The sequence below is a fragment of the Tauraco erythrolophus genome, chromosome 2, assembly GCF_009769465.1.
Source record: "Tauraco erythrolophus isolate bTauEry1 chromosome 2, bTauEry1.pri, whole genome shotgun sequence".
In the NCBI taxonomy this organism is placed as follows: domain Eukaryota; kingdom Metazoa; phylum Chordata; class Aves; order Musophagiformes; family Musophagidae; genus Tauraco; species Tauraco erythrolophus.
Genome location: NC_141466.1, coordinates 60257629 through 60271866, shown reverse-complemented (window position 1 = coordinate 60271866; position 14238 = coordinate 60257629). Strand labels below are relative to the sequence as shown.

General features: G+C 41.8%; 1 protein-coding gene across 2 annotated transcripts in view; it reads right to left on the bottom strand.

Moving 5' to 3' along the window:
• Window positions 1-217: 217 nt before the first annotated feature.
• VSNL1 (visinin like 1) overlaps window positions 218-14238 on the bottom strand; it is a 50454-nt gene continuing 36433 nt past the window's right edge. The window contains exons 2-3 of one of the 2 annotated variants that reach the window (XM_009990068.2): window positions 1375-1590; window positions 218-415 (exon numbers count right to left, since the gene is read on the bottom strand). In XM_009990068.2, coding sequence (XP_009988370.1) covers window positions 218-415; window positions 1375-1590 — 414 coding nt within the window. The remainder of the gene's footprint in view (window positions 416-1374; window positions 1591-14238) is intronic. The other variant, XM_009990069.2, reaches the window with a different exon arrangement.

The window sequence follows — 14238 nt, the reverse complement described above, 5'->3', positions numbered from 1 at the left end:
AATGACATTGCACACATCACGCTGTGGCAGTTTATTTTTATAATATATACTTTTAAAATTCTTTAGCAAATGACATTCTCATGCACACAAGTGTTTCAAACACAAGAAGCAAGTCCATTTATAGGTAGTCCAAGCAAATTTTCGTGTGTGTGGAAATAGCTGCAAACTGAATGGAACATTAAACTTCGGTGCAGTCTATGACGCATTGTACACAAGCTCATTTTTGAATGTCACACTGCAGAAGTAATACAATGGAAGGATCGCTCTTTGCAGCTTCTTTGAATTCATCCAGTGTGATCTGGTCGTCTTTGTTCTTATCCATCTTACTGAAGATCTTGTCTACCCGTTGCTCAGGCGTCAGACCATCCTCATTCATTTTCATCATTATCACAGTACCCACCATTTTGTAGATGGCCTTTGGAAAGAAACCAAATAGAAAATTCAACGTAGGAATTATAACCTGATTTTTTTTTGATGTGATCAAATTCTGGAAAGATATTCCCACAATAAAATGATTGCCAGTTTTCCTAAAGGTGTTGGTGTTTTTTTTCTTAGAATCTAATGACCATATACTTAAAACCACAGAAGAATGTGTTCTGCTTTCTTTAGATGTAGGTTTATTTCGGTGGTTGCATTTTGCATCCTGGAATGAATTTATTAGGTTTTCTCTTTCACAGTGCAAAACTCTTGTAACCTGTTCTCTGAATCAACTGTTTATTTGGCTTTTAGTCACTCCACTGAAATATTTCACATAAATTCTGAATAATCAGTTTTAGAAGTCATCGCCTTTTAATAGCTTTCTATGTGTACATGTGAGCAAAAGCTGGTATTAACTACTGTGGCGAGTAGCCGGCAGATGACGAGGGCGATAAAGTTTATCCTTCCTGTTATGTGCTGTGGTCATCTTAAAGCCCATCTGTGAGAGCTCCCTTAAAATAGCGTGTTGTTATCCGTGCAAATTTCTGTAATCATCCCAAGTTAATCTCCAGTAAGGTTTCAGCTACTTGAGCTGAGCTACAAAAAAAATTACTATTTCATGGGTGTCAAGTGATTTTGAGATGGGCTTTGTAAATCCTTTGCTGTGCTCTTCTTATGGTTAATCTGTTCATCAGGAAAGAAAAATTAACCTCGATATTTAAAAGCTTATATGCACGTATGTACTCTCTGCAGTTCTCAAAGATTAACACCTATTAAAATGTGAGTGTGCTTGCACCACTTAGGCATGGATCAGTATAGGATGGATGGATGTAATATGTGCCTTTAATGATACAGTACAGCCTCTTGTGTGCTTAAAGTCTAAAGGACATGTGGACAAGTAATCACATTTTATTACATGTTCAGATACGTTGTTTTTGAGTGTCGTATTGACCTCACCTCTATGATTTCCAGCATCTCCACTCTTGTGATTTTACCATCACCATCCAGGTCGTACATGTTGAAGGCCCAGTTCAGCTTTTGCTCAAAACTGCCTCGTGAGGTGATGGACAGTGCACAAATGAACTCTCTGAAGTCGATGGTTCCATCTCCATTTTTATCAAAGGTTCGGAAGGCATGCTGGGCAAACTTTGAAGCATCTCCATAAGGAAAGAACTGCAAAATAAAATAATAAATAGAGCTGTGGGCAACACAAGGGAGCAAGCTGTGTACATGACTGTGAAATACTGAAGTGAGACATTTATGAAGAGTTGCTGGTGGGCTTTGTGTGAGACTGAAGATAGGCAATGTAAGCTGCCCTAACGGTTACAGTGTAATGATTATTAAAAACTTACTTCTACAAAAGCCTCTTAGCTTACCGCAAACTATATTACGAATATAGTAATAGTTACGAACTAGGCAAACCTTAAAATGAAGTTGGGTGCAAACAGAAGATTGTACGTTATGTTCTCTGACTATGAAATACAGCAACCAAGGTGCATTCTAGCAGTATTTTTTCTGCCTGCGAGTAACCAGCCCGTGACATGTTGCAACCAAGTAGGTGTGTGGGCCTGTTAGGTAACTTCATTTATAAAAAAAAAAAAAAAAAAAGCCACACATAGCATAAAAAAAACAGGAACATAGGTTCTCTTCTGCCAACCAACATAATGCAAGTACATAAGATGAGAACTGAGGTTCAGTTAAAACAATAGAGGACAGTGATTTTCATGTTTATTATCAATTGTGAACACGGCAACTTAACAGAAGTATTTTAAATTACTATAACGTGAAAGTTTTCTGCTGGTATTTTTTTCCCTCAGGAAATGTATGATTTAAGACATTTGAGACAGTGGTTGTTCTTTCTGTGGCCCAGACTCAAGAAAACATACGTCTTAAGAAAAGGAGTTTTAACCCAGTGCTGAAGTCCCATTGCAGTGAAGGCACTGTACGCAAATGAGAATTGTTTCTATATTCCCTGCCCAAATTCATGGAGGTTTTCATGCTCCTAAAATATAAATGTGCATTACTCTCAATCTGAGAGCCATTTCCTTTTGTGCTTTTAAAAATTCCAATTCTTAGTAAGTATTGCATTTAATAAATAATGTAAGTTTGAAGCAAAGATGTGGGTGGCAGCTGAGGAAGTGGATCTGCATTTTACAATTTTCCATTTCCCCGTCCAGAGCTTTCACTGCAGGCTGATGCTTGCTCTGGTCAGCTGTGAAAGCTCTTGAACAATACACTCAAATTTTATGGAGGATCTTAGGGTTCTCACAGCTTATACAGAAATGGGCACTACTAATTGACTAAATACAGATGTAGAATATGGCAAGCCTTTGCTGCTTTTCCTTTGAGGAGGCCAAAGGACCATTTGGATACTGTGACTTGCCCTAAAAAATGCAAAACTTAGTGCACAGCCTGCTGCTTGCAGCAAATTTGTGGCCATGGAGGTCATGTTAGGAGCCACTGCTGCATTGCCAAAGGGGTCCTAACCTGAAATCTTCCTTTAAACTTACTGTTTTCTCTGATACTGACTTTTCAGACACAATTCTGGACAACCTTTGCATTGCTGGAAGGTATGATTGCTATATGATCTTTTCTCTGGCAATGCAAAATCTTCCTTAAATTTTGCCCACCTCCACCCATTCAGAATAATATTGCCCTGTTTTGAATTACCTCCAAGAGGGATGCAAATCGCAGTGTTATCCCAGAAGAGGTATCAAATATGCCCATCTCGCTTCCCAAGTATCTTTTCGGGAAGATATTTGAATATGGTATGGAGGCATCAAGAGAGAGGAACACTGTAGCCATTCCAGTGGTACTTTGTCCAGGTTAATGTTGCTGTTGAAGTTGTGACTTTCTCATTTGACTTAGAACGGGTCAGCATCCAGCTGCTGCTTTCCTGCCCCTTCTCTAACAGCTGAAGAGGCATTTGGTATCGTCTCCTCCTGAAAAAGTAACTTACGTGCCTGTACTCAACCCAGCCCATTTCTGTTTTGATAATCCAAACTGATGGAGCTGTAAACACCTTCAAGCTACTGTTGCAGCTCTTTTCTGTACTTCGTTTTTTGACCTGTAAAAATTTTCGGACGCTGGTATGGTAAGCATGATTGGGCTCGTAAACACATACAAAGGTGTATGGATTCTCTGATACAATTCAGGACTGCAGTGACTGCTGCTGTCAGACCTTGCTGAATTGCTCTTCTAGTGCAAACCTCCATCTCTTGTCAAAGCAAACAGAGCTCCCTCCACAGGGAGGCTCTGTGGGCTCACAATTCTAGGATCGGCGGTGTCAGAACAAAGCTATGTGAATATTATCCAAAATCTGAACGTTATTTGCAGGTTATTGAAAATCCTGCTGATTGCTTTCTCTTCTTCATCATCTACCTTTCCCCCAACTTCTGTATCAACTGCAGATGTTAACATAGGTGATATTTAGTTTTACGTGTGTATGCGTGTGTATAGACATATGTACACTTCTGCAGATCAGCGGTAGGAAGTTGAGAAGTGGCTCTTGTGCCCTGTAGCTCCCTCGGAACTCCACTGCCCACCCTCTTCTATTTTGTGGGAGCTTGCTGGCTGTTCAAAGCCGAAAAGACAATTAGTACAATCTCTTGCTTTTTAAATCTGTACTGATGACTGTCCTGTGACATACAGGTTACAAAACAAAATACTTCAAAACTTTACAGTTTTCCAAGTTTCAGTTCAGAGCTGACTATTGCCGAGGATGGGGCCCCATCCGTATCTCTGAGACTCTGTCACACCACAGTCTCTATAGCAGAAAGGCAAGTAGGTAGAGGGAAATGGGATCATCCTTTTTACTGTCCAGAGAACAAAAAATACATTCTGGTGAAATCCTCCTGTGATCCAGACTGAGAAATGATACAAATGTACTTAGCGGTGGAACCAAAGAACTAAAAAATGCAATGGAGAAGCTCACCTACAAAAATGGCTAAGAAGTGGCAGATGCCCAGAAATACTTAAGAGCCCAAGAACGAAGGAGGTAGCACTGCTCTGAGCTAAGCCTTGGCTTTTACAGCCTACTAAGGTGAACAAATAGAACTGATGCCCTTTTTTCTTTCCTCTCTATTTGCCTCCCTCTAGGGAGAAAATGCAGTAAAAGGTCCTTTAGGGACCGAAGGCACTCTTCTCCAGTCTGTACCTGCTGATTTGTATTATTTTTAGCTCAGAAAATCTGAAAAACATTGTCAAAACTTGTTTAAAAACCTACTTGAAGACTTCCATTGGCCTGCTTTGGAATGATTCATAAATAAGAAATGGAGTAAAAGAAAACCAAGACAATTACAGAGCAAAAGAAGGCAGCTCTGGTAAAACATTATTTCACTATTAAAATACAGTGAGGCTGTAGCATGGTGTAAAGGTCTTTTTTTTTCCATAAAGGCACAGACCGTTAACTACTTTAAGACCAGTCTGAAGCAAGTGCAGTGGGAGACAGGGATTGCTGGAAGACAAACACCCATTTTTGGCAAGGGGGATGTGAAGTTGGTTTAGTCTGCTTCATGTGGCACTCTGACATGAGCTCGGTGAATGCCTCAAAAACAAGTAAAGAAACACAACTGGGATTTTCAGTGGCTACAACCACTGAGCAAGTCAGTGGGTTCTCCAGCCTCCTCTGCAAACCCTTGTCCAGGTGATCAACCTACACATGAAAGCAACGAGTCCCCTTCAGCTGCAGTGGTGCTGCTGAAAAGTTCACTCTACACACCAGCGTTGTCTCCTGCTTTACAGTTTTCATCCAAAAATCAAGACCAACTATACCTGCCTGGGCTTTTTACAGCAGTCAGTTCCACGGGTGACCAAACACTGCTCATTCTTTTGTTTCTGCTTCTCTAGTCTCATCTCTTGCCTGGTCTGTGCTTTTTCTGACTGGTTAGATCAACACGCTGCTGTGTGAAGAAAGCATCATCTCTAGACAGCTACTAATTAGGAAAGGAAAAAGGAAAAAAAAAAATCCCTCTTATTCTGCTTCTAAATTTTGGAGGAGATTGTCTCGCAGATTCTTATCTCCTAGAGTGCTTCTGGACACTTTTCTGGTATATGGGACTTTGAAAGGGTCCTGGAATAAGAATATCCAGCAAACAGCATCTGCAAATTGTACTTTAGCATCTTTGAAGTGATGCTGTTCACAGACAACTCTGTGACCAACTCTATTCAGATCATCTTTGGGACAGAGTTATTGAAAAAGCATATGGCTAAAGCTTTGGCATATGGCTAAAACATAAAGAAAAAAGAAAACCAAAAGCAATACACTTCCCCAAATTCCCCAGTGATGGGGGGGGGTCTAAAAAAGAAGGGTCTCTCCTTCATTAGTGGGGTGGAGAGACTCTATAGACAGGACTGAGATGTGCTTTGTTTTTCATGTGATGTTTTATCATGTTTGAGATGCATTTCTATTAAAATGGAAGTACTGCTATAAAATGGAGAAAACCAGACTTAAGAGTAATGCACAACAAGCTGAGCGTGCTGCCTACACACGCCCAGGTGACGACTCGGTCATCGATGTAAGGTCACAGCTTCCAGCACCAAGGTGGGAGCTGGAGCACAGAACTGGAGGTAGGAGAGCAGGAGGTGGTACAGGGCTTCTGTATCCCAGGCTTGGAGAAGATGGAAGAAGCAGCTGCCAGTTCCCCCAGGAGCTGAGATGTCCCACTGGGACTCGGCACTGCCATGCTCTGCTAAGGGCTGACACAGTGAAGAGGGACGAGTTGGGCAAAGCCAATGCAAGGAGCCACATGAGCATCGTTGGGGCCAGCCCATGGAAACAAGCCTAACAGTCTGCTCCCATGGGAAAAACCTTATACAATAATGCTGTTACGCTTTAGGAAGGAGTTACTTACCCTTTTTATCTTCTCTGTTAGGGTTTTCTTTCCTCCCTTTAGTAAGTTTGCTAGGCACCTAGTTCACCTTTGTAAGTGGAGAACATGAGCACTTTGAGAATCAGAAAGTTTGGCTGCTGGTAGAAGCTCAGACAGATATTTTTTACAACAGACCTCTTAAATTTGAACCCAGATGCTGATAGCTTCTGGTCAAGCCCCGTTTTACAGATCCTCAGAAGCAAGGCTGTTATCCAACAACGAAGGAATTAAATATTGTGAAAGAATTGAATGAAGAGTTTAGTAGGCTGTTTGCACATATCTAAAGACAGATATGCACAAAAGGGCTGAGAACAGGATGACCATCCTTGAAGTTACAAAGAGTGACTCATTGAAAAACTCCCTATCACAAGTTTGCCATCCTTGAAGGGGAAACATCCCAGAAAATGTATAAACTTTTTTACCATGTTTTGGATTGTAAACATGTGCAGCAGTAACTGAGGGAAAGGTAATTCTGGCGGGGGAGATCGTGACCACCAACTCATGGATCACCTACCCTAAACGTACCCCAGACTCAAAAGAAAAGGGCAGAGGGAAAGGACTGAGCATGTGAAGTAATTTATATGTTAGTTGAGAGAAAATTAACCAATTGGTTAAGAGAATAACACTAAATATGTACCATTTCAGGGAAATGTTATGAATATGTTTGATGAATTAAATGATCTTTGAGGTCCCTTCCAACCCAAACCATTCTATGATTCTATGATTCCAATGTATAACTAAGATTCTACCCCAGGACTGTGTATGCACATTAGGTGGAGTGGTCCCCTGTGCATCCAGTGCCGAATAAAGAATGCCTGCTTTTTACGACTACATTAGTGTTAAGTTTATTTCCTGATTTTGGTGACAAGACCACTGAGGGGACTGCCTGTGATGACTGGGGTTGCTGCTCGCTGGTTTTTCAAGAGGATGAAGCTCTGGGTTCCTGCCAGCAGTTGTCCTGGTTTCGCAGAAGTCGAGGAGACAAGAAAAAAGATTACTTTTTAATTCTCTCCTTTAGAAAAAATAATTGTAACTTACTATAACGTACTGTACTCTTGCACTCCATGTGTTAAGGCATGAGGAGGGGAAGAGACGGACAGGCTGTGACCGTCGGGAAGCTGGTGCGGCTCTGGCACCAGGGTGTAGCCTGTGCCAGCCAGCGCCTCTTTGTACAAAACTGAAAACGAATGTAACGAACATAAACACAGCAGCACACAAAGACACAGCCAGTACATTTGTACTTCTTCTGGAAGAGGTCTGACTGCCCTGGAAATGCACAGCTCAAGGGCAGGTGAGGATAAATACACCTTTAAAATAGATAAAAGACACATATCCAAGCAGGACGGGGCTGGGAGCAAGAATGCCTGCAGGTGGGAGAGCCACAGCATCACCCTGGATCGGTGCTGTGTATTGCTCTTTGGTCAATGGAGAAAGGCTTCTCCAAAGAGCCACCTGAAAGCGGTGAAATTACGTGTCCGAGACTTCTCAGTTGACTGGCTGTAGGGGGACCAGAGGGATCATTAAGTTCAAATTATGTTTTTTATTGCAAAGTAAGTCAGCATGGTCCTAAGCTGGGAGACTTCTAGTCCTTGGGATTCTCAGACTAAGCTTCTTCCCAGCTATCTTCTATACACTTTTGGCAGAACAAGTGTTTTCAGGGCTTGCCTACAAAACAGGCTTTCCCAAATCACAGCAGTGGGATGATGCAACATCTCTTCCCTGCTGAAAGGTCTCAGCTAGGACGTGGAAACCCCACACTCACTTCCCTCCCCGACCTGAGACAAGCCAAACGGGCAGCTCAGGAGAAAGCACTGGCTACAGCATACTATGGGTCAGGGAACGAGGAGTTCCCAAACGGAACAGCTTGTGTGAACTAATATTAAAGAGATCAGAAAGAGAGTAAGCTTTTTTTTTAACAAATTAGTGCTTGAGGAACTGCTTTAGGAGACAGAAGATTTGAATTCTAGTATTTCCCTCACTAAATATATTTAAAAATCTACTTTAACTCAGATAATTTTCACAATTCTCCTTCCATTTCATCTGCATCTTAACTGCTACGATAGTAACCAGAATCTGTATTATTAGCAGTATGGGCCAACGCAAAAAATCCAATTACCTCAATGGGTTTTGAATTGGGCTATGACCGTGCTAAAGCTGAAAGCCTTTCCTTACCACTTTCTAGTTCTATCAAAGTTTTTCCCTGAGTTACTATTCATTGGATGAGATCTGTAATGAACTGAAACACGTTATTAAAGCCCAGACCCTCAAGGGCCTTTAAGCAACCAAGGCAAAACCCACAAAGAGACACAGGCGATGAAGGGTACTGAGCAACCATCTCCATAGCCAGGTTCTCCATCACTCTGAGATATCCAAATGTTTTGGCTGTGGATTTCCAAGGGCTTTTCTCACACAACTCTTCTGCTTAGACTTTGGAGATCTTGTTCCCAGAGGCAATTAACCACACCTGACTGTGCTGAAGTCCTTCTGCAGCTCCTATCCCCAACCACCCTTTAAATGAAAAGCATTTAGATGCATTTAAATAACCACTGAGGATTTCAGTCTCAGAGCTCTCCGAGGCAGAAGTTTACTGCAGAGACATAACAGGCAATGAACAAGCGCCCAAGAATTTGGCTCCAGAGAAGCAGAAGTAATTTCAGTAGCTATGCATACTGCCATTAATAATTTAATCAAATGTTAAGAGATTTGGATCCCAGAGATACAGATGTTCCCGTCCTGTTCCCAGCTCTCAGCCACAGAGTAGCAGCACATCAGCACAGAATGGCACATCACACACCTCTGAAAGGTCTAGGACTGTCTTGTTTGTATGCATTGAAAACGTAGTGAGGGTTATAACAATTTAATTTCATTACTGCAATTCCAGGGGGTGGAATTGAATGATGTTTCTGCACTGCACTAGAGATGGGACACTGTTAACGGATCCAGACATGACATTCAGAATTGTGGCACAGATGGGGACCCTCTTCTCAACCTTCTCCTCCTCCATTCCTCCCCACATTATCACTCTGTTATGCAGAGAAATCCTAGGAGGGGTCTAAAAGATCTCGCAATAGCTCACCCTCAGCTACAGCACTGATGCAAGCAAGTGCTGCACTAACGGGGCTGATGGGGATCTCTGATCTCTGCTCCAACCGCAGGTACAGCCAGAGGAAAATGGGCAGGTTGCTTGGGTCTTGTGGGTTAATGATGCATGTAAAACTGTGGGGTTTTGTGCAGTACGTTTCAAAGCTGAGGGCCTTGCCCAACCACATGTTGTGGGTATTAAACAGACTAGTTAGTTAAAAAATTGCTTTTGCTAAGTTCTTTTTATTTTGCAGGTGAAGCTGGAAAGAGCAAGCATAGCCCTAACAAATTCTGTTCATGGTTAGTGAATTGTATATCCTCTGCCTTCCGAAATACAAAAAAATGGGTAAAAATGGTACTCCTGTGTCAGAGTGTGTACCTTTGGAAATCCAGGCTCAATGTATTACTCTAAGGCACTAATGTAACTCAAGAAACAGCAAGATTATCAAAGCAGACAATGCAGTGTAGGACTGCAGCGGCTGCTGATGGAATGTGCAATGAAGCAACTGCATCGATGTTATTTTTTTCTCTTGCATATTAATATAGCTACACCGCTTCAGAAGTCAGATTCATTTTGTGTTCCTCCTACAGCTGCTTTTACTGGGAGCAAAACAGCATCCATTTTCCTCTTTCTCCCTCTTCTCCCATTCATCCTTTGAAGAGTTATGATCTCCTTCTAGCTTGTCATACATGTACCAAAGCACGTCACACCCAAAGCATGTGAGTCTCTGCTCAGCAACTGGGAAAAAGGTCATTTTCTGGCTCAACTGTAGCCTTTTGATTGTGCTTTACACAGACAAAAGGTCCACTGGGCTGACCCACTGGAAATATTCAGAATCGAAGCATGCAATGCCACAACCCAGCACTGCAGGTCTGAATGGCTTTTACCAGCCAGATTCCTTCAGAGGAATCAAGTTATTTTCTCAAGTCAGCAAAAAAATTAGTCTGATCATGTTTTGCCGACTATCAGGGAAGAGATTACTCCATAGGATTACAATGGATTGATATACGTGAATCTGGGCTTCAGGCTGACACGATACAGACCTGAACTTTTCAACACCGGCAAAATTCATTGCTGTAAAGCAGAAACCAGCACAGTATTTTCTGCAGCAAGGCAAATGAAAAAAAGACATCAAGGATAAAGCACAAGTTGCAGAGCAGAAATGATAGAGAAACATGAGAAAAAAAAACACCTTATACACTTTCCCAGAGCTAATCTTCACTGTAAAAGCTCTCCAGCCTTTCGCCCTCATAGATGCTGAGTCTGGTATAGCTGAACTCTTAAGCACACCTGCAGTGGAAGGTAGAAATATCCCACCCAGGAAAACTGCCTCCAGCCACCTGGCTTCAGCTTGCCAGAGGGTCCCAAGGCAGTGGGCACCATCCACAGCCGTGGGTCTATGGGTTTCAGCAGCAGCTGAGCCACGGGGCTGAGCCTCTGGAAAGGATACATCTTGAGAATCACCAAAGAGCAGAGTCTAAATGGCTCTTTAGATCCAGGTCTCAGCTTTCCATGTGTAAATTCATGAGATGTTCCCACCTCAGAGGTACATTGTGAGGATAAATATAACACAGAATTGCGACTATTTCAGATATTGCTCCAGTGGGAGTCATACAACTAGCAAGAACTGGGGATAAGTGCCAAACCACATGGATGTTTACTGCTTATGTCTCTGCTCAGTAGCTTCAACGTTGTGAGCACGTATGCATGCATAGACACATTGGAAGGCTTATAAGCAGCTGTTAGTTCTTCACATAAAGAAGAAATGTTTAGAAAAGCCAAGAAATCTAATTTCTCCCCGTCACAGGAAAATTTCAACTTATACAGGGTTAACTGGGATCAGAGAAGAGTCTGTGTCTTACCCAGACCTCCAAGAACTGTGACTAGCTCTTACATTAGTATTAAGGGCTGTCGCCCTGTCTTGCAGATGTTTTTAGCCACTGCAGAAATGCTCATTTGAAGTATACAGAGAATATATGAGAATTTAGGAGTTGACCTTGAATTATCAATACCAGTTCCCTGCAATTGTGTGAGACACGAGTTAAGAGATCAGAGAACAAGCACACAGCAGAGCCCACAGTAAAAAAGCTAAAAGCTACAGCCAGCATATGCCAAGAGGTTGGAGGAAGATGGATGGGAAAAGAGAAGTCACACAGCTTCTTCTCAAACATCCATCTGGCAGGATCTACGTCTAAAAAAAACTTTCAACCTGAAAAGTTAATCTCTATATTCACATTTGTGGGGAATTAGTCATTAACTAGCAGGAAATGAATCGATTTTCAATCCTAGCTTTTCTCTGATTAGATTTGGACAATAAGAAACTTAATTGAGCTGTGGTAGTGCTATAGGTCAATACACTAGCAGATCAGTTATTACTCAGTGCTAACAAAAAAAATCTTTAGAGAGAATTGTCATCAAAACAATTAGTATTACTAGTGCGTAACACCACGACTACCGCTGATTAAACGTTATTTCTCTTTGATCTTCCTTAACTGAGAAGCAGCCCCGGAACATTTTATTTATTTTAAGTTTGGCACAGTCTTCCACTACTCCAAGGTCAGCGATAGTGCAGGGCTATGACAATGTCAGGATCCTGCTGTGCTGTAGCTATGCCCTAACCTAATTACAACATCCCTTTTCTTGACACCATGTTATCTCTTCAGGAATCTGGGAACATACCAGATGGAGAATACACCGATCTGGGACATTTCTTCCCCCCTACCCCTCCTTTTTTTTTTTTCCCCAGTAAAGATCATCTGACTTCTTTTCATTTCTGAAAAAGGCTTTATTTTCCCAGTAAGTTTTGGCTCCAGAGGTTCAGAATATTAACTTGAATGCTGTGCCTGCTGTGTCATGAAGTCCTTAGTGCAAATTTCCCAAAAGAACGGGACTATAGAAGCATCAGTAAGTGCTATTTCCAGCCAAAAAGGGATTTGAAACACAAGTCACTAAAGTCTGAGACAACTATGTTATGAATGTACAGATGGAACCGCATAAAAAAATTCTCATGCCTGAAATATGACTGTCTCATATACTTATGTAATATATCCTCTTAAAATGCTTATACATATGGAATTGTTATAGCCCAGTACTGCAGAAAGGAAACTGCAGAAAGAAAAGGAAAATGGCTGTAGCTGGGACAACTGAGGATTTGAACCTCAAGATCTCAGTGAGAGATCTAAACTACAAAATCCCTTTTATCGATAATGAGTGCAAAACCTGCTAATTCAAGAGTTACCAACAAATAGCCTTAAATTCTGGGGAGAACTACATATTCCCTCACAAGCACAGCTCACGTCAGTGAGTGAGGCTATAGAGCAGCCCATAAACCTTTCAATCCAAGTAAGGAAACTACAACTTGAAGTCAAGAAAGACCAAAGGACTGGAAAAAGATGAAAGCTGTATGATACCATGAGCACCTTGTGAGAACTTGGCCTGCTGAGAAAAGCACTGAGTAATCAAGGAGAGAAAATGGGAAAGCCTGATCACCCCCAAAATCAGTGAGCCCTGCTGCTCATTGCCATCACGGGTCGGACAAGGGAACCCCAGCCTGCACCTTCAGGCTGCTGGGTCCTAACAGGAACACATGTAACAGGGAAGAATAACTGGACTGCAGCCACCATCTCCAGGTCAGTGGGTGTGCAGTGGTGTGCACTGCATCCCTCTGTGCCCAACCAGCCCTAGGCAATGGACTGGGAGTGGATATTTTTGTGTTGCACCCAAAACATTGACTAACACCTAAGGGCTAGGCAGAGTAAACGACACAGAGTACTTGGGAACCCATCTGCGTAAATCCTGACATCTCTTTGCTTGGAGACCACACAACATCTGTCCCTAAGCTCCTGTGGTCTTGGCACACAAACGGGTACCTGATCAGAGCTACTAACAGGAGAATAAGGCTACCATGCAGGACAAAAGGGAGAAGCGCTAAGGGAACAGAAAGGACCCCAAAATTTGAGGCGAGAGGCAGGAAGGATGGTAGCACCAGCAGCAATATTTAGTATAACAGATAAGGGGCAGGTGAGCAGTAACTCGGTATCATCCTTCTTTTCCCTGTTGTCCCTAGGTATATTCTATTGATTTTTACTTTGAGTACTGAGTTTCAAAACCATCCAACAACTCACAAAGGAACTGTATTAAAATGGAAGTTTCTAATCGTTTGAAGCTGGAAATGGGTCCACGTTTCTAACTGCTGCAATGCCTGTCTCAAAGCTCTTCTTTTGCAATGATGCTGTGAGCAGATAGGTTTTTAGGTTTGCTTCTGAAAATTTTGTATAGCCTACTAAGAAGATGGGTCCCTTTGTAATCCTTACAATTCTGTTATTATGGAGAATAATAATAAAAAAAGGACCATCCTAACTTACTGCAGTGTTAAGATTCCAGCTTTGCAAGATAATGCATTTTCTTCCATATCTAGGCTTAGCCTTATCACACAAACCTTTTGAAAGGTCAATGCCAAGACTCACAAGTCCCATAGTACACAAAACCTCTGAAATACCAGCATTCTGTTGCAAAGGATCATGCATACATATGCATGTATATATAGGGAGTGGACTAAATCAGTTCTTGTCTAGAAAAAATGTCTTGGAAGACAACACTCTTGAACTCAGTGACATTTTAAAAAAAATAGTTTTATTTATGTCAAGTGTTGTGCACATTTGTAGTTCCATGTGAATGACAGTATTATTATTGCTGTTGTTGATAGTCACGTTATCTAGGAATTTTGGTTAAGCAGCATTCGGATAAAGCCTAAAGCTCAATATAGAAAAACAAGAAAGAGGAAAAGTCAGTGCGAGAGGCCTGGAAGACTACAATGGATTTCCCTAAGGGTGGGAAAGAAGGGAATGAATGACAGCCCATTGTGCCACC